The following is a 22,559-nucleotide window of genomic DNA, read 5'->3' as shown; positions in this document are numbered from 1 at the left end:
ACACTCTTCATCAAGATACAGCTTACTAAAATTCCTGGGAATTAAGAGTGCCTTGCAGTTTTATTTGCTGAAGTCCACTACGCGATCTCTCCCAACCCAAACCAAAACCCTTATGAGCCTGCTAAAAAAGACTCGATTCAAAAGAGGCTTTGACAAGTTCTTCCGATTGTCCCTCTGCGCGGTTTGGGCTGTCGGCACGCTGAACGCCTCCGAAGGGCGATGCCGCCGGATGCCGCCCGGCTGCGCGGCCCCGGAGGGGAAGGAGAAGGAAAGGCGGCTGCGTGTGCCAGCCCAGCCCGCTTTCCTTCCGGGTTGCAGCCTCCTCCTCCTCCTCCTGCTGCTGCTGCTGCTCCTGCATGCCCTGGGCCATGGGGGCGGCTGCCGGCGGGGCCGCCCATGGCGGGGCCGTGGCCGCAGCGCCGCTGGAGCCCGGGCGCGGGCTGTCCCTGCCCCGGGGGGCTGGGAGCTCTGCGGCATCCCAGGACAAGCTCTTCTTAATCAAAGGTGCAGACAGCCTTCCTTCCTCTCCTCCCCTGCACGGGTCGGGGACGAGCAGCAGCGTGTGCGGCAGGCCCGAGACTGGCCCCAGGTCTCGTCCCTCTCTCCGGCTCCTGGAGATAAGGCGAGACGTTTGGGAGTGGCCTCGCTGAGGCTTCTGGACCAGCAAGGGCGGCCGCCCTTGCCCTCGCCCTTGGCAGCGCGGCGCTCGCCCTGCAGCCGCGCTGCCCCGGGCGGCACGGGCGCGGCGCGGAGCCGCCGCCTGCCCTCGGGGGTCCGCGCTCGGCACCGCCCGGCCCCGGGGACGGGAGCCTCGGGAAGAGGCGGCTCCTGCGGGCTCCAGGCAGCGCCGCGGGTTCCCTAAGGGAAGGAGCCGGCGTCCCGGGCTGGGTCCGAGCAGCGAGAACCGCGGCCAGGGCAGAGCCGGTGTCCGCAGCCGCACACAGCTGCAGGGCAGCGGGCTGGCGGCGCTGTGCGGCGTTATGTTTATATAATATTGTAGTTTGTATCCCTAACTCCGGGCTGCTCCCGGTGTTGCTCGGTCTCCCCGCGCCCCCCGGCGGAGCGGAGGCCGGGGCTCGGCGGCCCCGTCCCAGCGCCGCCGGCCGGGACATCCCGGGCAGCCCCGTCCGGAGGATGCACGTACCGCCGGTATTAATAGTTACTGTGTCTGAAACTGCGGAAATGTTGGTTACAGACCTGGAAATGTAAAACTTAGTGGGCTACATAATTCGGCTATGGTGCGAAGTCTTTTTGCTCCCGGGCAAAGTCTTTTTGCTCCCTTACAGATTTTGCTGACAAGAGTACAGGAAACTTCCTCACCACACTAATCAGATCAATAACTTTCTAAAAAGTGAGACCTAACTTAACTGTATTTATGCTTACTTCCTGTTCAGACCTTTTTAAAATTACCTAACTGGTGTTAGGAAAGGGGAAACAGGCTGAGTATCAATACCTGCAAAGGAAGAACATGTAACCCCCTGGAATTTTTAAATTCTAGTATGAATCAGGTTGGTTTCTACAGTGCAGTAAGTCTTATTAACAAGCCTTTTTCTTAAAAGTGGGCAGGTATGGCTAATGTGCCTTTGGTACAAGAGCTAGAAAGGATCAAGGTACCTCAAGTGACTTTGGAAACACTGAAAGGACTGAAAAGCAAGGGATGCTCTCTTTCTTGGGGTAGCTTTCACTAGTGTAATTTTCTTTCTTTTTTAATAAAAATAATTCAGTTATTTATTTTTTTTTTTATTTTTAAATAGAGCATTAAAATATAAAGCTTGAGAACAAGTGTTGCTTATGTAATGGTCTTCAGAGGAATTGGTATTTGCCATTTGAAATCACCAAGTGGTGCAACAAAACCAATTACATTTCCCATTTAGGGAAAGGTGAGATGTCGCCATAGAACAAGTTGATTTTAGTAGGCTGACTGTGGAATGTCAAAGTACTGCAAAAAAAGTACTGCAAAAATCCAAAATCCTGGGATTTGAATTTTTGTGTGTGGCTTGAAAATACATACACGTGCTGTTATTTTCAAAATTACCTGTTTCATAGAACTATTCTTTGTTTTGCTATTTTGTCATACTGAGTCAGCATAAAAAATGTAGACAACTGTGCCTTTCCCTTTAGCATGTGTTAACAGTTCTTATATTTTCAGATTTTATTTTCTAAATAGGTAGATTGGTTTTTTTCTTCCCTTTAAGTAACAAGGTCTTGATTTTTATTTCTTCAACTTTTCTTGGCAGGTGGAATTTTTCTAGGTACTGTTGCTACAGCAGGAATGATAGCAGGTTTTGGCACTACACTTGCAATGACAAAAAAGAAGAACCCAGACTGGTTCAGTAAGGTTTGTTCTTTTAAGCCATTTTCTAATAGTCATACACAGGAAATAAGAACACATTGAATGCTTTATAGACATGCTGATATACGTGGAACTTGGCAGTGTTGATGATAAGAGCATTAGATTTAATTGAATTCAGTATGGGTGTAGGACTAGTTTAAAAATTTATTAAGAGTTGTATACTCTGAATACTTTAGTACTTGAGAATAGCTGAAATACATCATGCTTACGCTGTTTGCTGGAATCATACTTCTGGTTAGTGAAATACAGTTACTGATATCTTTTAATTCTGTGATGTGAGCACACTTCGGACATGAGCCTGCATCACCTCAGGGATCCACTTCACCGTGCTGTCTCATAGTGCTGCAGTGAGTCTCAAAGCTAGGTGACTGCAGTAAGGATGGGAATGAGGAGGTACAAGGCTGTAAGCTGTGGAATATGTAAGTGGAATCATTTAGTCAAAATTAAAGCTCTCCACTCCCATCCCACTGTGTAAGGGGAAGGATGAGAATGAGTACTAGGGGACTGTGAAACCTCATGGCCAGAATGAATCTGAGCTCATGCAATTACTGACTGGATCCACCTGTGCATTGTTGAAGAACTGCAAAGCAGAACTAGCATTATACTCTGTTGGTATATTAGTTTGAAACACAGTACATTTAATTGAAGGATGCTTTTTTCCTCACTAATGCTTTGTGATTGCCAAAAGCATAAAAATTAGGCCCTTAAAATTGATCAGTCTCATCTCCACCAAGCTCTTAAAATGCAACATGTATTTTTAGGGATTTAAGAACTGATCAATTTTGTTTATTTAAAAAATGATGATTCAATAACATATCAATGTTACTGTCAATTCAGTGCATATTGAAAAAAAAATTCTTCCATTGTACTTTATATCAGACCCTTCATTTCTGATCACTCATAATCTCCCTTTTTGGTCAAAGAGCATGAGATCCTTCATTTGCTTTCCTTTTCCTCTGTAGGCTGCTGTGTCATAACTTATCCATTGCCTTTACAGAAACAATAAGCATGAATTTCTTTTTTGAAATAGACAAAATAGAAAACTTCACAAGAAGTTATTTCACAAGCTGTGGAACTACATTGCAATAAGGAAATTGTCTGCTTTTTTACATTTTTTTTTTTTTAACTTCTTTTCTCTTGAGCACTGCATTTTTTTCCAGCTTGCATATATTCCTGGGTGTTTGAGCTGTCCTGGTGTCAGTGTGAAATTTATCAAGAGTGACATTGCATTGACATCTGAGAATATGTATGTTAGAGATGTCATCAAGTGATATATATAATTTTGATCTTTACTGAAAACTGTATCTGCTGCTATTTGTGCAAAAGAATTATAACTGTTTGCTAGCAAAAATCTGATTTCATGGGCCCCTCGACTTCAATACTGCAGAGTGTAGAAAGATACTTTTTTTTTTAAGGTACTTGTCAGTGAGCAGTTTAAAAAATGAAAGACTAGACTTTGAGAATGGCTTAACTCTCTATAGAAGCTCTCCAAGGTACCAATGAGGTTTTGCATTAGCATTCTTAAATTTGTAGCTAGTAACTAACTCTTAATAATACATCATGTATAATAATAACTAGAGGAGATTTCACCTTTTTTAGATGTTCAATGCCTAAATATTATTTTTATCCATGTTAAGGTGAGGCCATATTTTGACAGGTACTTTAAGCCTATATCAGCCAGCACTGGTGTTGAAATGCCAGTTTTCTGGCATTTTATTCCTGTTCCAGTGAAACCACCAATATGTATGCTATTGGGTTGGTGATATACTCCTGGTTAATTTATGGGATTTTTTTGTTAAACTTATAAGCTCAGCTGCAGCAGCCGCCATTTGAAAAGTGTCCAGTTTTACCAGCATTTATCCAGGTGTTTAATTTCACAATGGATTAGGTCACACAAAAGAGCGAACACACTGTATACAATCAACCAAAACAGTTGAACGCACTTTATTTTAGGCACTGCTTCCTTTTAGACATGCTCTGCACACAAAGGGGCAGTTACACAATCAAGGCCTGTGTCTGAATAAAAAAAGCAATGATTTTTTTTCCTTCTCCCACTTCCTGTTTATATCTTCCAGAGGAAAACAAAACAACAACAATCAACCAAAGGAAAAAACCAGCATATATTTGGAAAACAAACCTGTTAATTCTGGAAAGACTCAATATTGTTTAAAAGCTCATTTTTTAAATTAAAGAATTTTTTTTTCCAAAAATACATAAGAGTAGTGATGAGAAAATAATTTGAACATAGAATAACAAGTTAGCGAATAAAATTCAATTATCTTAAATTTTTTTTTGTTGGTGTCATCTTTTTCTTCCATGCTACCATTGTCCTTTTTTAATTTTTTAGCATTTCATTAATCAGCTTTCTTGATGCTCTGAACACCGTATCTGATAATCATTTAACAACTGTCTTGTTTTCAGAAACCCTTATCTGTCTACTTAAGTTCCTTGAGGAATCAGCCTGGGACTGAACCCTGTTTGACTGCAGTCAGTAAAACCAGATCAGTTGTTTCCACTTAACACTATTTTTTTGGGACAATCAAGCATTTAAATAGTAGTTGGTTGGGTTTTTTCCAGCAATTTTCACAGATAATGACTCCTATTTAAAGATTCTGTGTAGAGGATATTTTTGTCCATTCATTTCCCATCTTCCAAATGGGACCATTTTTTCTCAGTGTTGTTATACATGGTTAGACTATGGAAGCAGGAAAAATGTCAAAAGTAATCAGCATTTCAATACTCCGAGCAGTCTCTGCTGAAGGAGTTATAATAGTTCGTTATCTGTGGTAAGGAGATAATAGGACCTGATATTATAGTGTGACTAGAGATCTCTGCCGTTTGTGTGTGTTTGCTTACAGTGTTGTTTTTGTTAACAGCTTCCACTTTGGGATGTACAAATTTGAATAAATAAGGATCAAGATACATTTTGCTTGTGCCCTTTCCTAGTGCATATTTGTCCTTGGGTAGCTGAGCCTACAGCTGAATCCCAAGGGAGAGTGTCAGTACTGAGGACTGTCTAAGGATCATTTTAACATTTCAATAAATACAAAGCCAAGAGGAGAAAAACTACTCATGCTGCTTGAATGACCATAGTGGTAGGCATTAAGTATGTTTAGAAGAAAATATTTTAAAAGAAGTTAAAAATATAAAGCAAAAATACAAAAGATTTTCCCTCACATTTAGTAATGAGAAGAAAAACCCACCAGCTATTTGGCATGTTTTAGAGAAAAGTATTTTTGATCCTTCCACAAGGATTAATTTTGCTTTTCAGTATTTTAGACTATAAATGAAGTAATTTTTTGTAATTTTATGTGCAATCTCATTTATGTTGCCCCTGAGCAATACTTAGTTGGTTTTTTTCCAAGATACCCAGTTAAGTAGAACTGTTGAGTTGTGTAAGGACTATAAATGCCAGTCTATAACAATTAGCATCTGAAATCTGTGTTTGCATGTGAACAACTGAGCAGTGATCCTTTGAAGGGGAAAAAAATCCTCTGAATGGCAGTTGCCACTGTGAGCAAGAGAATTCTGTGTCACTGCCGCTGTGGCTGCAGTGAAGTTTTGCTGTACCAAATAGGTGCAGTACCATGGGTGTTGTGAGCCGAGAATGGCTGGCTAGCAGGGAGTGTGGGGTGCACATGGATTGATGCCACCCAGCAGGTGCCTGGTCCCCCTGGAAGCTGCAATGTCCATTAATGTGCTGTGGTAGAGGGGTTTCCTTATGGTTGGGACCCCATCATAGCCAAGGCTGCATTCTTGGCCTGAGGTGGCTTTTCCAAGTGATAGCATTTTCAAGGTACTTGTGTTTTCAGGACATGTCTCATGGCAAACTTCTGTGGCAGCAGCATGTTAAAACCACCTACTCTTGTAGGTGTTTTCTGACAAAAATGAGAAGTGTGGAGACCACACAGCATTTTCAGTGTTGTTGCTTGGTGAACTCTGCAGGGGAATGGGTTCAGTGTTGTTTGCTTTTACAGAATTTTCCCTAATAGCTTCCAGAGCTTCTTCAGAGTTGTAGTCCTCTTAAATTAGTCCCTGGGTCACTGCAATAACCTTTCTGTGTCCAGATGAAAGCTGCTTGTGTTCTTGCAGGTTCCAGAAGTGCAGATAAAGACCTATAGTCTATCTGTTGCCCCCCATGAAAAAGGACCAAAATCATTGACATGCAGTGATTATGTTCAGATATCACTGGCCTAAAGGCTTGTGACTGGTTTAGATTCAGTTTTGTATTTTGACTGGTGATACAACTGAGTGTTGGCTTCTTGTGCCCATGGAACAACTGACTCTGGTATTTCTGGGCAGTGAAAGTCATCCCCAAGTGGCACTGACAAGTATGAAATCTGTTCCTGGTAGGAAGGCACTTCACCAAGCCCCTTTCTTGGCTCTTGAGGTATGCTGGGAGCCATAAGATTTTCTGTGGCCACGCTAGTGCAACTGACAGGTCAGGAAAAAATCTAAATTACTAACTTTCTTAGTTTTTTTTTTTTTTCCAATTATTGTTCACTTTGTCATAAATTTTTTACCTTTGGTTCTAGGGGATTACTGCCACAGCTGCACTACCAGAGAGTGGTTCATCACTGGCCTTACGAGCCCTAGGGTGGGGCTCACTCTATGCATGGTGCGGAGTTGGATTGCTGAGTTTTGCCATCTGGAAGGCTCTGGGTGTGCACAGTGTGAGTAGCAAGTATGATCCCCTCAAATTTTTCCTTGGGTAATACATCTTGGGATGGCATCTCTGTATTACTTCAGCCTAAGAATTGCAACTTCATTCACCACCTGTAGAATGACTAACCAGAATGTGCAAACAGGGAAGGTGTTCTCATACCTGAAAAAAATGGCATGCTGTGGGAGGAGGCAGTTTAGGAGGAAGGAACAGTTTTGTCCTCCTTTCTGTTTATTTGCACAGATGTTTTAGATACTTCACAAAAGAGACAGTGCTCTATTTTAGAGACTGAAATAGTAGCTGCTAACTTTGCTTGTCGAACTGAAGGCTACCCCCCTGAATCCTGTTTTTAGAGCAGTACAGTTATTTGTCCAAGTTCTATTTTTTGCATCAGGACACAGAGGATGTAAGAAAAACTGAAAGGAAACCAGCTTGCTTTCTAGAAGCAGAAAGGGGACAGAAGACTGAGTATCCTGTGCATTAGAATGGTGGTCCTTGACATGTCATGTCAAGGCAAAGAAGCTTGGGAAGTGTTTGCATGTCCCAGGATACCAGCTACAGCAATCTTCAGTAAATTGATAATATTTCAGTAGTTCGCACTGTTGAGTGTGAACACTAAATTTCATGTGAACATTTTTGTTTGCCCCTAGTAATGAGCTATGACTTAAAAAGTCCTAATCATCTCTAAGCTTGGGAGAGACGTTTGCATCCTCTTTATGACTAGGAATGAATACTTTTACCTTACGTGGCAATTATTTATATATTCAGCAAAGCATATATAAAGGAGAAAGATGGTACTATTATTGTTTCTCAGTATTAATTGTGAAGGATAGTAAAATTCTGATTGTAAGCAGTTGCAGGTGTTCAATTTAGCAAACAAAACGGATGCTTCATTTGCATGTAGGAGCCCCTCCGTTCCAGCACTCACTCAAATTCTTTGCCAGCTCAGTCCCTGTGACTTTCTAGGTGGGATCTTGGTGAATAAAGGACTTGACTTTCACTTGCATGGTTTGAAGGAGAGTTCCAAGTAAGACTGAATTAAGTGTTTAATGTCTCGAGTAATCTTAAAGTACAAGAAGCCTCAATGGAAAATGAGATACGGTGGGTTGACAGAAGCTATATCAAAAGGAGTAACAGAGTCAGCAGATCTTGACGTGGGACTGGTGTGGCTGGGGAGGCCATGGGGCAGTTCCTGTCCTGGCTGGCCCGCAGCACAGCGGGGCAAGGCTGGCTGGGCTGGAGAAGAGTAGAGCTGGTCATTGAGGTTGGAGCAGTGCAGTGCAAGATATGCTCAGTGCTTCTTGTGCTTTGAGCGCTGCCCACGGCACACTGAAGGCAGTGGGATGTGCAGTCGGTGTCACTGAGCAGCCCTGATCCTTGTGCCATGGCCGGGAATGCTTTGTGAGCCGCCCGGCCCGGCAGGAAGCGATGGCGAGCCTCTCCCGCACACCTGGAGGGCAGAACTGAGCCAGGCGGGCGCTCTGCCACCCGGTCCCGGTTGGCTTCTGGGGTCTCTCCCTGCCCTCTCGGGGTCTGTGTCCCTGCCCTCACGGGGTCTGTGTCCCTGCCCTCTCGGGGTCTGTCCCTGCCCTCTGGGGTCTGTGTCCCTGCCCTCTGGGGTCTGTGTCCCTGCCCTCTGGGGTCTGTGTCCCTGCCCTCTCGGGGTCTGTGTCCCTGCACTCTGGGGTCTGTCCCTGCCCTCTCGGTGTCTGTGTCCCTTGCCCTCTCGGGGTCTGTGTCCCTGCCCTCTGGGGTCTGTGTCCCTTGCCCTCTCGGGGTCTGTGTCCCTGCCCTCTGGGGTCTGTCCCTGCCCTCTGGGGTCTGTGTCCCTGCCCTCTGGGGTCTGTGTCCCTGCCCTCTGGGGTCTGTCCCTGCCCTCTCGGGGTCTGTGTCCCTGCCCTCTCGGGGTCTGTGTCCCTGCCCTCTCGGGGTCTGTGTCCCTGCCCTCTGGGGTCTGTTCCTGCCCTCTGGGGTCTGTGTCCCTGCCCTCTCGGTGTCTGTGTCCCTTGCCCTCTCGGGGTCTGTGTCCCTGCCCTCTGGGGTCTGTGTCCCTTGCCCTCTCGGGGTCTGTGTCCCTGCCCTCTCGGGGTCTGTCCCTGCCCTCTCGGGGTCTGTGTCCCTGCCCTCTGGGGTCTGTGTCCCTGCCCTCTGGGGTCTGTCCCTGCCCTCTCGGGGTCTGTGTCCCTGCCCTCTCGGGGTCTGTGTCCCTGCCCTCTCGGGGTCTGTGTCCCTGCCCTCTGGGGTCTGTTCCTGCCCTCTGGGGTCTGTGTTCCTGCCCTCTGGGGAGTGTGTCCCTGCCCTCTGGGGTCTGTGTTCCTGCCCTCTCGGGGTCTGTCCCTGCCCTCTCGGGGTCTGTCCCTGCCCTCTCGGGGTCTGTGTCCCTGCCCTCTGGGGTCTGTTCCTGCCCTCTGGGGTCTGTGTTCCTGCCCTCTGGGGAGTGTGTCCCTGCCCTCTGGGGTCTGTGTCCCTGCCCTCTCGGGGTCTGTGTCCCTGCACTCTGGGGTCTGTCCCTGCCCTCTCGGTGTCTGTGTCCCTTGCCCTCTCGGGGTCTGTGTCCCTGCCCTCTGGGGTCTGTGTCCCTGCCCTCTGGGGTCTGTGTCCCTGCCCTGTGGGTCTGTCCCTGCCCTCTGGGGTCTGTCTGTGTCCCTGCCCTCTGGGGTCTGTCTGTGTCCCTGCCCTCTGGGGTCTGTCCCTGCCCTCTGGGGTCTGTCCCTGCCCTCTCGGGTCTGTGTCCCTGCCCTGTGGGTCTGTCCCTGCCCTCTGGGGTCTGTCTGTGTCCCTGCCCCGTTCCCCGCCGCTCCCCCGCGCCGGGCGCGGCGCGGCGCCGCCGCTGCCCCGCAGCGACCCCCGGTGGCGGCGGCCGGAGCCGCGGCGGGCGCGGCGCGGCTCACGGCCGGTGATGGCTGCGGCCGTGTCCGGGGCCTGCCGGGCTGTGGGCAGTCCGGCACTGCCGAGCCCGGCTGCCCCGGCAGGGCGGCCTCACTGCCCATCGCTGCCAACATTCTTCTGGTGGGATACGCGTTTCCTGTGAATTATTGATGCCAGCGAGTCATTGATAAAGTGTGTATTACCCTAAGCTTGGTGGCTGTTTAGATTATCTTGTCATCGCTTGCAAAGTCGGAGATGAAATGACAAGAGCAAAGTGGAGTGATATTTCCGTGATGAGTTGTAATTAATCTGTGTTAGTGGCGTGATTGCTCAGCAGTTTGTGTCGTGGAAGGAAACTGAAGCCACAGTTCAGGATGCCTCATTCTCACGCCTTCTGAGACAGCCTGTGTTTGCCCTAGAAGCAAGTTGTTGTTAAAAGATTCCTTCCAGGCACTGAGGTGATGCACCAGATTTGGTGATTCTAGATTTTTATTTAATCTTTGTGGTTCGTTAGTTCTTAAAACAGTGCTGTGACAATGCCTGCTTCCAGCTCTTAAATGGCTTTATTGTTAAAGGTGGTTTCCTATAGCTTTACAGTCTGCTGCTTTTATGCCAGCATCAAAACCCAGGAGTGAGAGTAAGTAACCGATCTTTATGTCTTAGTAAGGAATATAAAAGATTTTATGCTGTCTCAGGTTAGGTTGTTAACATTCCCTGATTGCAGTTGCCACTGTTGTAATCTGGTGCCAGGCTGATAAGTAATAAATGCTACTAAATCCCACTCAACTCTTATTATGAACTGAAGAAGTGATGGTTCAATGAGGACTTAGTTTGATAATGGTTTAAGTTATATTTTTCAGTAGTATTAAAAAAAATCTTTCTTTAGAACCTAGGTGATGGTGCTTATATACTTTTATATTGTAATTCTTGCAGAAAATAATCAGGTGTCAGTGATAACTAGACTTTTTAAACTTGGTTCCTGCAATCGCTTGGGAAAATATTTAAGTTTGTAGCACCTTTGATTATCTCTCAACATAGAAACTCTTTCTATATTAGTGAATATCATCGACCAGCAGCAATGGGCAGTGAAACATCAGCAGGCTGAGGACCTGATATCTACAACTATTCCAGGAATTTTCAAAATTTGGACTGACACTGACCTTGCCCCATGGCTTGAATGCCTGTTGGCAGTTGGACTATGTTATGTGCACTGCTAGAATGCTTCTTCAGATTTGTGTTACCCAAAGAAACTGCTGGTCATGCAGTTTGAGACTGTGCAGTAGTTACACAGACTCATGCCCAGGGAGCATGGACAACTGGGAGATTTGCTTCCAAAGAGCACTCCCATCTGAATCTGGGATTCATCCAGACGTACCTGCAGCCTTCCTCTCTGAGGCATCTTACAATGTGAAAACACACGTGTCATGTTAAAATGGCACCATTGTTTTCAGCAAGTTTATTTGCTATTTAACAACTTCCACATCATAGTATTATATTCCAGTGCATTAGCTTACTGGTTTTGAGCTTGCAACATCCATACCAAACTGGGAAAAATTTTAGTGCCATAGAATCATAGAATAACCAGGGTTGGAAGGGACCACTAGAGATCATGTAGTCCAATCCCCCTGCCGAGGCAGGGTCACCTACAACAGGTGACAATTTTCTATAAGTTTTCTATAATTTTTTAGACGTTAACTTTGGAGTTGTAAACCTTTCTTTTAAATTATACTCACAGCTATAGAGTACTATAGAGTAGACCTACTAACATCTGATGCTCTTTTTTCTTTCTTTTTTTTTAAGCTGCCAGCAATTATGAACCTTCTTTTAAAAGCAGAACAATACCCTCAGCCTTTGTAGACTAAAGTGTACAACAATTGACAAACAAGATAAATTATGCTTTAAAAGCCCTCTTGTTCTTCATGTCGTCAATAAATTAGGTTTCATTTCCTCAAAAATAAAAGCATTCTCTGTCCCATAGGAAAAGGGCCGGGATGATTCATATGTAGGTTTGTGAGATTCTGATTGTTGCTATTCTGTGGAAGGCTGGAAAAATAGAAGAATTGCTTAGCAATTTGTGACTAATAGACTTATAAAATATTAGTTTATCACTTTTATGGTGTCTTCTAATGAAATATCCCATTTTTCATTGATCTTAACCTTTAAAATATTAAGAGTCTAAAACAATTGCATGGCCATAAAGAAACATCTAAAACAATTAAAAACAGTGCAGGAATATATGCTTGTTGTAGCTTTGATGGTAAGAACATTTCCTAAGTGAACTGCTTTTCTCCATTAAAAAAGCTAACCTCTGAATCACCATTTTAAGCATAAAAATAACATCCCCCTTCTTATGTTGAGAGGTATTTATTATAATTTTTGAAGATCTAGTCATAGGCACAGTATAAATACAAAGTAGTATTGGGTTTAAGGATGGATTAATTTAAAACAGAAGATGAGAGCATGGAGACATAGTCTTCAAATATGGCATCTGTAAATTATACTAAGATTTATAAATCCCAGAGTAGGCATATTGTAGTGGCTGAAATGTTTATTCTATTTCATAAATGAGTAAATATTGCTATAAAAGCACCATATCTCCTAAAATAGAGTCATCCTAGAGTAATTCCTAAATATTTCTATTAGTTTATACTTATTGTAGTACTTAATCCTGACAAAAATATTATTTATGAAATTTCTATTCTTTATTGTGCTTGTATCTGATAGCATAATAGAAACTTACCTTTTCCTTGCTATTTTATGGTCTTGTGTTTCTATATAAATCAAATCTGCCATTATTTAATGCTCTTTTATTTCCTCAGTGCTAATTTAAACTCAAGATCTTAGAAGATGGAGTACTAGTACAAGTTAGCACTTCCTCCTCCTGTTTGTACTACATTTTTCTCTGCTGCTTATATTGCTTAATTGGTTTGGAGAAGACTTGCCTCCACACACATGTACTGCTAGTACTTTATTCAAGAAGGAAACAAAAGTGAAACCAATCAACTTCACTGTTTACTTGATAAGGCAGAATGCTTATTCAAGGATTAAGATCATAATTTTTGTACTGGAAAGCTGCTACACTCTGCTTTATGAATAGGGCCAGCTGTAAGAGAGAATTTCAAGAAATAGAAAGGCTGCAACTGTGGCTGTCTTGAGGAGTTTCACTCTTCTGTCGGGGTAGAGACTTGCAGCTGTTGGCTGCAACCAGCCCATTGGGAAGCCTGTGGTCTGAAATGCCTCTGTGCCACCCTGCATGTGTGAGTGGGTTGATCCCATCTTGGCCACGTGCAGCTGCAAGCTGTGCATGTACATGTAGAATCTGAATCCAGGCTTCTCTGATGGGTGCAAGTTCCTTGTGCTACATCTTGTTCCCATGGCATCATCCAGTGTGAAGTGTGGTGCGTGGCCATGCTTGCCTGGGGGCATCTGGCTGTCCCTGCCTGCCTCTGGGTATCACACTGGCTCTGACAGCTTCCTGCATGGAATTCAGCCCCTGTCAAGGTGATGAAGCTGAAGCCTCACCAAAGAGTTTTGGGTTTTTGCTGGCACTTTCCCCTGCCTTAAAACTCACTTGTGGATGGTATATGTAATCTCACTTGCAGATGGTATATAATTATAATGATATTATAATTATAATATCATTCCTGGACATACCAAGGGGAAAAAAAATTACTCAGGTTGCTCACACAGACAATCCATATTTTTGAATTTAATTCAGAAATCCAGATTACAGCACAGAAGTGTCTATAGGGTTGGGGCACTCAATCCTGAGATTTTGGGTCCATTAACCACCTAGCTTTATAAATTTGGATATTTAACTACTTTAAATTTAAAATTATTTCAAGACTAATTTTTCAAATTGCCGAGGGTGACTAAGGGGCAATGACTAATACATCATAATAGACTAATCACGTGGATGTCCTTTCCAGGCACCCAGATTTGAAAGTAAGATTTTTCAGAAATAAATGGCACATTTTTCTGTGATATCCACACTCCATTTTTCTGCATGGCGAAAACGCCTTTACTTTAAGATACTATATACTACAAAAATATAAGTATTTCACATTTATTTCAGAAATATCAACATAGGAATGTATAAAAGTGAAAAGAACACCCCTGTATTTATGAACCTAAGGGAATTACTTTTTTTTTCAGAATCCAGTTTACAAAATTTCTCTCTGTGAATAAAGAAATTGACCATAATTAGCTAACCATGTCCTTTTTTTTTTGTTCCTTAAATTCAAAATAATCTAGCCTTAACTCAGAACAGTTTTACTTTCTTTAGGCTTTTTACTAGCCAAAGTGGGGCTAGTAAAACATGTTTGCGATGTAGATCAGCTCTCTTGCGATTTATGAATGAGCACCATGTCTTCTGCACTCATGGAAGAGTAACGTGAGGAAAGTATTTCATGTGTTTTACCTCTTCATGTGACCCAATAATTGGAAAAGAGGCAGCCTGACCCCTGAGACTTGACAGCTGACTATAGTTCTTTAGTAATTCAAGGCAGAATATGGAGTAGTTGTGGGAAGCTACTACAGACTTATAATTGTTTGGGAATTGTGGTAGATTTGCTCTAAACAATGATGGTCTTCTCCCCCTCTCCCTGTAAAGTTCACATAGGTTATTTTCATGTTGTTTTTATTTTTAAAAGCACAGGGCATATTTTACCCACTTACACAGGATTTATAGAGAAGAATTTGTGAGAAAATGTATTTATGTGTTTGTTTAATTTTGGGCACTGTAAATAGCCCTCTGATTTCACAGAGGGTGCTTGACACTGCACAAGGTTAGGCATGTGTGTAAGCCTCCATGAGACAGCGCCAGTATGAACTCCTGACTTCTCTAGATGGTTTAAACAATTCTGCTGCTGCTTTTCTCTGTGTAAGCCTGAAATGCTGGAATTAGCAAATAGGTGCTGAATGGGGTACTGTGAGAGTACATAGAAAATATTAGGTTGTTTACTGCCAGGATTGACTCTCTCAGGGCCATTTTCATAGACTTGTAGTTCTGCATAATCCATACGTTCACGATGCCTTTTCCAGTGAAGTGCAAGATGTAAGAATGTGAACCAGAACTCTATTTTCCATGTTATTCCAGAGCTGGCACAGAGAGGCCCTCAGTGAATGCCCCATTTTACACTGAGAGAAGGACAATCACCTTGAGCTGCCAGGCTGGCTGCTCTGCTTCTCCAGTCCTGCAAGGGCTCAGCACTTGTCATTTTCTACAAATAACTGGCTATTTCTGTATGTGGCCCTTGGTAATCATTTGCTAACAAGGGCAACAGCAGTCATTTTAAGATTTGGGAAAAGGTAGCAAGGGCAATCCTCAGTGATGCTTTTAAATCCAGGGCAGCCTGCCTCATCTTCATGCTTTGTGAAATGGATGGTGGCTGAGGAGAACTGGGGGCATGAACAGACTGCGTTCTGCTGCCACTTGATATTCCAGTTCAGGGCATCTAACCTCATTTCACTTGGAAGCTAATGTAAGCAGTTCTTACTGATACGAGTACTAAAATAGGAAACCAATAATTCCTGGAATCTGCGTTGTCCTATTATGAATGTCAGACATTAAAGAGAACATTTCTTCGTGAAACTTTCATTCTAGGAATCAAATAGACTCTTTTAGCCCCTCTTCCATTCATTTTAATATGAACGGCCATGTAAGTGCTCTCAGTAATAGTGCTATCCCAATTTTTGTGTGACATTCTGTCAACGATGTACATTAAAAAGAGATTATTAAATGGAAGATGCTTTTAGGTCCCCATATTTTTGCCATCTGAGGCAGGATCATTAGGTTAAGATAAGAAAATAACAGTGATCTGTAGCTATTACAGATTATTTAATGCAGTAAGGTAGATGATACCCTTTTAGAAAGAAGCCTGACAGAGGTAGAACAGTCACTGTAATTTATTTGGCAAGAAAAAACAGCGTAAAGCTCTGTAATATCTGTGATAAAAAAAAATAAAATTCACTTGAGTGAAATTCACTTCAGAGAGTCGCCTGCAGGAATGGAGCATGCTGGAATGTTAAGAAATGTTTTACAAATTGTTCATGTATCACTAGGTTCAGGAGCGGCAGTTGAAAGTGGCCTATGTTACTGAAGGCAGCAGGAAGAGGTAAAATACATTCAGCTTTTAGTGCTTGGTTTACTGCACTATTAATTGAAGACATTATCACAGTTGAACTGAGTACCCCAGTGCCAGTGTGGCTGCCAGTAATAAAGAGGCAGTCATTGCAGTGAGTTATGCAAAATATTCCAGTGCTTAATACATAGCACATTAGCTCTTGTGATTAAATTAAAGCCTTTTGATTTGAGACCACTGGTGTGAGTATTGTGGAATCTGAAGGAAATACAGGAGGAGATTTCTGGAAAGGGAGGAGAGAGGAGAAGAGACCTCTCATGTTGCATGTCTGCTGAAAAGAAAAGGCAGAGCAAGACAGAGATTCCTAATCGCAGCATTTCCCTCATTTAGAAGTGTGTTTGTTGTCCCAAGAGTTAAAGCAAGTAAAGGCATGGTCCCAATTCTCACACCTCAAGTGTTCAGTATTAATAGAACATAAAGCTGATTAACTATCTTCACAAGAAGCTCACCACACTGCCAGAGGACTGGACACTGGTAAGCCCAGTTTGTTGAAGGACTAACTTAAATGTTCAGTGGACAAATTCTACTTTTAGTGCAAGGATACTTTGAAGTTGCAATGGGCCTACTATGACAGTGTAAGCTAAATGCAAGCAAGAACAACCTGGAAGCCAGTGTGAGGTACTTTGGAGGCCAAATTTAGTCCTAGTTATAAAAATATATTAAATAGAGTTTGATCAGTCAAGGTCCAGAAGACTGAATTCCATGTCTCTGAAGAGTAATTTAGGCTGGAAAATACCTCTAAATAAAGTCTGTCCATTAAGAAGTTACAGCCTAAAATGGGTTATTAGAATGGTTTGTAAGCAGGCACATATTGTCAGTGGGAGAGAAGGGACAGGAACTTAGGGATGTGATTTTCATGGTTATATATGTGGGTATCCACCAGTTCTGTGACATCAGAGAGTACTTCTCTTTGAAAGCTTTCTCCATGGTTTAAGATAAGTGAGTTTTAGAGGAATGCTGAGTTCAGGGAAGACAGTGAATGGGATTTGGAAGTGCATTTGGGAGAGCACCACGCACAAATGTGTAAATGAAGGAAGAAACTCAGAAGCTGATGTTATTAGTGGAACAGGAGAGAAAGGGGAAGGTACCTTAGAGGTCCAGATCAAAGCCCTAATGAAACATTGGACTGCACTTTCTGACAGGGATGAGAGAGGGTAAATAGGAGACCGTGACTGGTACTAATTAAGTTGCTTAATGTCTTACCTAGTGAGAACTCAAAAACTGTTGTGGAGAGAAATAATCAGGTGCAGTATTTTTTAAGGGCTATAGAAATGAAAACTTCTAGTAAGAGTTAGTAGCTGTGACATTTGTACTGGGAAGAAATTGGCCCCGTTTTAGACATACAGTGAAATCATGTATTAATGAGGCCCATGCCAGTCACTGCAGATAATGTCCTTCTTAAAGAGCTGACAGCCTGAAGTGTAACACTAAGAGCTGACAGCCTAAAGTCTTACACTGAGCATACAATACACAGTAGTGATCAGCTTGGCATTATAATTTATTGAAATAGATCAATGTGCAGGAATCACAAAGAAAGAAAATCTGTGGAAAAACATAGGCATGTTCAAAATTGTCAATTGCAATGAAAAACTATTTTTGTGCAGAGCGGGCTTGTGGAAAAGGGCAGGTGGGAGAGGAAGTGGCAAATGAAACACTGAGTCTAGCATAACTTTCAAAGTGGTTTTACAAATAAGCATCAAAGTGTGAGAAGACAAGGCTGAGGAAATTTCTCAGGGAGTCTTAAAAGCAAAAGAAAGACATTGATTATTTCAAATCTGAACCACATGTTAAGGAGAAATTGCTTTCCCAGGAAGCTAGTTGCTTTTACCTGCAGAACATAAATTAATGTTCTGAGGGGACAGGAATCTATCTAATATTCCTAAATCTGCAGCTGCTAGCAGTGTTTCAGTACTTTCTAAATAAATACTTTTTTTTCTTTCAGAACTGAGTTGTAGTGTTTTATTTCCCAGTCAAGACTGCATTTTGTGTTCAAGAGTTAGGGTTTGGCATGTTAACAATTATGAGGTAGTTGTCGGAGTGGAATCACTGCTATTTCTGAGTTGCTCCACCCATCATCTTCTTTTTGGAGGCTTTTTACAATTGCTTTTAGTTTTCCTTTGGTTTTGTGCATCTTCAGTGGAGTAACAGAGGTGTCTTCTAGAGCTTATGACTGCATCATTTAAATTTATCACTAAGAAATTTAAGTCTGAGTTTAGAAGCAGCCAGAAAACCCACATTGCACCAGATCATTGGCTAGTGCTGAATGTTTTATCTTTGGTTATATCAATAGAGCTACAGTATTTTACATCAGGTTAGTATTTCACCATTCCTGTGTTCCAAACACCCAGATAAAACTTAGAGTGAGATGAAAGAGTAGAAGAGTTGAATCACTCTTTAGGAAGCAAAAAATGTTAAGTAAATTGAATTCTTTCTGCCCATCAGTGAGCTGGGATAACTTAATTACATAGGACTGGAAAAAACAGCTAAGCCAAAGCTCCTAAAACATTTCCTTCTATAAATACTTGTATCGAATTGGCAGCAATTGTTTAATGTAATTTGGGCTGTTCCTCTACATCAGCTCTGATACTGGTGTTTATTATTCTTGGAAACATTAGCTGTCTCTGACAGCTTCTCAGTTTTAAATGAGAAGCAAAAATACTAGTTTAGGAACAATTGTGGGTGATGGCCAAGATTTTGAAAAACCAAGAAGGAATAATTAATCAAAACAATTATCTGATCAGAATGAAATATAAAAAAGAGAGTGAATTTATTTTACTTAGGAACAAAATCAGGAAAAAGCAAAAAGGATAATTTGGCCCTGAATTTTCCTCCTACTTTATATAACATATATTTTTATTTGATTAGCAGTATCCAGGCATTATTACACAAAAACTAGGGTTCTGAAATGGTTTCATCCATCATAGTTAGCTACTGTCTTAATAAAGGACTGGTAATTTATTTGTAAATGATTTTATTCTTTGTATCAGCTGTAACTTGAATAATTACATTCTGGTAGCATGTCTGTAAAGAAGTACCAATTCTTTGTCAGAATTATTCATACACAAAAGGACTTGCAGAGAAAACAACCCAGAGGTATTTGTATAAATACGGATGACCTATAACACACAAAATGTAGGCATATGAGAGTAGATGGTTATGTGGCTGTTTGGAATATATGGATTTCCTGGAACCTCTCTGTGGGACATATTGCCTGAGACTTCATTTGCTCTTCAAGAGGTCATTGCATCCAGTGCTTGAATACCACATCCTGTCTTCTCTGTGTGAATGTCATTGATTCTGTCATAGAACTTCCTAAAAATAGCAGTCCAAAACTTCCCTGTACATCCTGCTGTTTGTGTAACAGGATTTTCAGTGATCTGGTTTTTCCATGCCTATCCTTTAAAAATATATTATATGTAAAACTCCTGGAAGAAAGAAGGTCACTAAGTCTAAATGTTATGATAGAAGTGATTTTTATTTAAATGAATGTTTGGTTCTGGCATTCCAGCACTGTTGAATCATGTATTGGTGATAAAATTCTTAGCATAAATGTAAAATATAAATATAAAATATAAATATCATATATCTATATTTATATCTATATAATACGGAAATATTTCCCCTTCCACAGCATTTTAACAGCAGTGAAAGAAAAGCTTAGTCCCATATATTGTTATGAATCTTGTTTTCTTTCCTAGTGCTATATACATTTGAATGAGACTTTGTTTTGTCACCTGTATCCACATGGTGGGATAAACCTAAGGTGTCAGAGCTGAACAGCATTTTTCTTTAGCCCTTGTTTTAAAATCCTTGAAGAGACTACTGGACCTTTAATCCATTACAAGTGTAGAAAATGGTACTGCAGTCAAAATAGGGGCATGTTCCATGGAGGTAATTTTCTTCCAAACAAAAATATTTTAAGTGTGTGTGTGTATAATAATTCATGTAACAGCAGTGGATCATTCAGGCAAGCACTCTAAATCAGGCACCCTAGTGTGGTGCATTAGAAGGGGTGATTGTTGTGGGTCCCTTAATGCTTTTTCTCACATTGTTAATTGAACTAACATAATCAGAGGGAAAATCCTAGTTTTCTATTACTTTAAAAGCTTTTTATTTATTCTTTACCTCACACAGATTGTTTTGTGGGATAAGCGTGGGCTTCATGGCGCTACTTGATTTGTTCCCTAGTAGCAATTAACTGATTTTATTTTTAAATCTCTTTTATAGATGAAGGAATTCCAAAGTAAGATGCAATCAATCTTTCCAGCAATTCCTAAAAATAGTGAGTCCAGTGTTGAATGGGAAAACTTACTTAAGTCCAAGTGAAAGACCCAGAGAGCCATTTGGAGATATCTTCCAGCAAGAACAGGAGTGGAAGTAGCAGAAGTGTCCCCTCTGGAAAAACAAAGAAGACTCAGACTGAGCAAGTTACTGACTGAGTGCATTGAACCTGGGAATGCCAGTTAATGTCGAGGAGGAAGGGATTTCAAACCAAACCAAACCAAACCAAACCAAACCAAACCAAACCAAACCAAACCAATTTATACTGTACTTTTTCAGCATGTTTGGTATAGTTGATTCATGAGAAAATGAACCCTCCAAGATAAGTTGCATTCATCTGGAAAGAAGAGTTAAAGAAGAAACTAATTTTGATTGGTAAATATATTAATATAATCCCAGTAAACTCCTGTTCCATCCCGCGTTTCAAGAAGAATTTGATGAAATTTCTCTAGGAAACAAGAACAGTACTTTTAGTGACTTGTCCTATTAGGAATATAAGCATCAAATCAATCATAACAGATCTCTTGCTGAGCCTGAGGGTAAAGCATATAGTATTCTCTTCAAAACTAAAGGACAGATTTGAATTTACAACAGAGATAGTATCTAAATCATTTTTATATGTCCGAAGAGTTAGTTTAAAACCCAGTATGCAAGTTGTGACCTATGAGCTCCTCTGCAGAGCATCAGAAGAGAGCTCCACAAAGTTCACCGTTTTCTCAGTATTAACTTTTTAAAATTGGATCCCACAGTAATGAATTGGATTGTGTGTATAAAAGTCTCTGCTATATTGTATATCAATTGAAATAATAAGTGAAAAAGGTAGAAAACAGTGAGACACCCAGTCAGTCCTACACAAATGTTTTCAGCTAAGAAAGTGTATGGGCAGGACTAATTTTGTGTGTCTCAGTCATTTCTGTGGCTCTTCTACCAGGAGAAGCAATGTGACATTTTCCACACTGCAGTAATCTCATGAAGTGTGGGTGTGAACTACAAAGAGTAATGTCTTACTCAAATGTTGTATTTGCAGAACTGAAGATACATAAAACTGCAGAAATAAAAAAAAGTCTATCAGTGAACTGTCCTTTGTTGCTCTTAGATTTTCTTATTAATTGGACAAAGTCCAGTTAGTCAGTTGTCAGATTCAATAAAGTCCTTTTAAAACTTGCTTTTTGTGATTTAAGTCTTTATATTCCTAGAAAAGAATATAAAAAAGCTTTAAATGACAGATAAAGAATAGAGAAGTATAGTTTTTCTATGAAACATGACACTACTACCTTTAAAACAATTAAAGTGTAATAATTGATGTCTTTTCCAGAGCTTTTCCATGCTTGTAATTCAATATTAAATATATTGTGAATACTGCCATCATACACACATGAAAAATAGTAGAGTTTTTGTATTTTTGTTAGTTTCATGTGAGTGGTGATACCTGTTTTGCTTACAGTTAAGCATAGTAGTGCTGACTTGCCAAGTTTAACAAGTAGCTGTGTCATTATAGCTGGTCAGATACTGAAGCGGACTAAATAAATGCAAATTGCATAATGTCCTTAGGATTACTTTTAGTTTCTAAGGTAGGATTTGGGTCATCTTTATCTGGGTTAAATAGCTCACCTAAATCAGTCATTCAAAGTGCCCTGTGCATTCAATGGAGAAAGGCTGGCCAGAGGGTGGCTTGCCCTGTACTGAAGTGAATGGCTGTCCCTGAAATTGTACAAAGCGTGGGATCTGTCCTGCCTTTGGAGAGAGCTGTCCTACCCTTGCTTACCCCCATTGGCACAGTGACTGCACATGGACACAGTTCAGGAGAAACTCGGAAGGAAAATGAGTGTTCTTCTAGCACTTTAGAGCTCTGAGGGATAGGTAGCTGTGAGTCTTGGCACAAGAGAACTGTCCTTTCTGGAAATGGTTAGCCATTGGATTAGTGTAACTGTATTATTAAAAAAAAAAAATCATTATGACAGATCAGAGTAATTAAGTCTGGGGGTGCCCAGTAACAAGGACATACCAGATGATCCTCCTAAAAAAATGCTGACAGTGACATATACAGACAAATCTTTAAAATAGAATCACACTTACAGGGCAAGTACAGAGTGATGACATAAATCCATGTTGAGGTATAAGGCTGAACATTAAACATGTTTCAAAGAGAGAGGAATTCATAGCTCATCATATTCCAAACTTTATTCTGTGCTTTTGGCTGGAAATGGATTTTCTCTAGATAAGGGTTTGTGTAGAAGAGTGCAAGCATAAA

At 41.6% G+C, this 22,559-nt stretch overlaps 1 protein-coding gene across 2 annotated transcripts; it reads left to right on the top strand.

Annotated features, from left to right (window-relative positions):
- The first annotated feature begins 342 nt into the window (after positions 1 to 342).
- TMEM242 (transmembrane protein 242) lies at positions 343 to 21,473 on the top strand. 2 transcript variants are annotated; one of them, XM_021532091.4, is made up of 4 exons: positions 343 to 504; positions 2,238 to 2,338; positions 6,889 to 7,026; positions 20,255 to 21,473. In XM_021532091.4, the coding sequence occupies exons 1-4, from the start codon at positions 357 to 359 to the stop codon at positions 20,351 to 20,353; spliced, it is 486 nt and encodes a 161-aa protein (XP_021387766.4). In that variant the 5' UTR covers positions 343 to 356; the 3' UTR covers positions 20,354 to 21,473. The 2 variants fall into 2 exon arrangements, with proteins under 2 accessions (XP_021387766.4, XP_085431386.1); XM_085575260.1 differs by having other exon boundaries at positions 6,889 to 7,037.
- The last annotated feature ends 1,086 nt before the right edge of the window (positions 21,474 to 22,559 follow it).

The sequence above is a fragment of the Lonchura striata genome, chromosome 3 (assembly GCF_050655825.1).
Source record: "Lonchura striata isolate lonStrDom1 chromosome 3, ASM5065582v1, whole genome shotgun sequence".
Lineage (NCBI taxonomy): Eukaryota > Metazoa > Chordata > Aves > Passeriformes > Estrildidae > Lonchura > Lonchura striata.
This window is presented reverse-complemented; position numbering and strand designations above follow the sequence as displayed.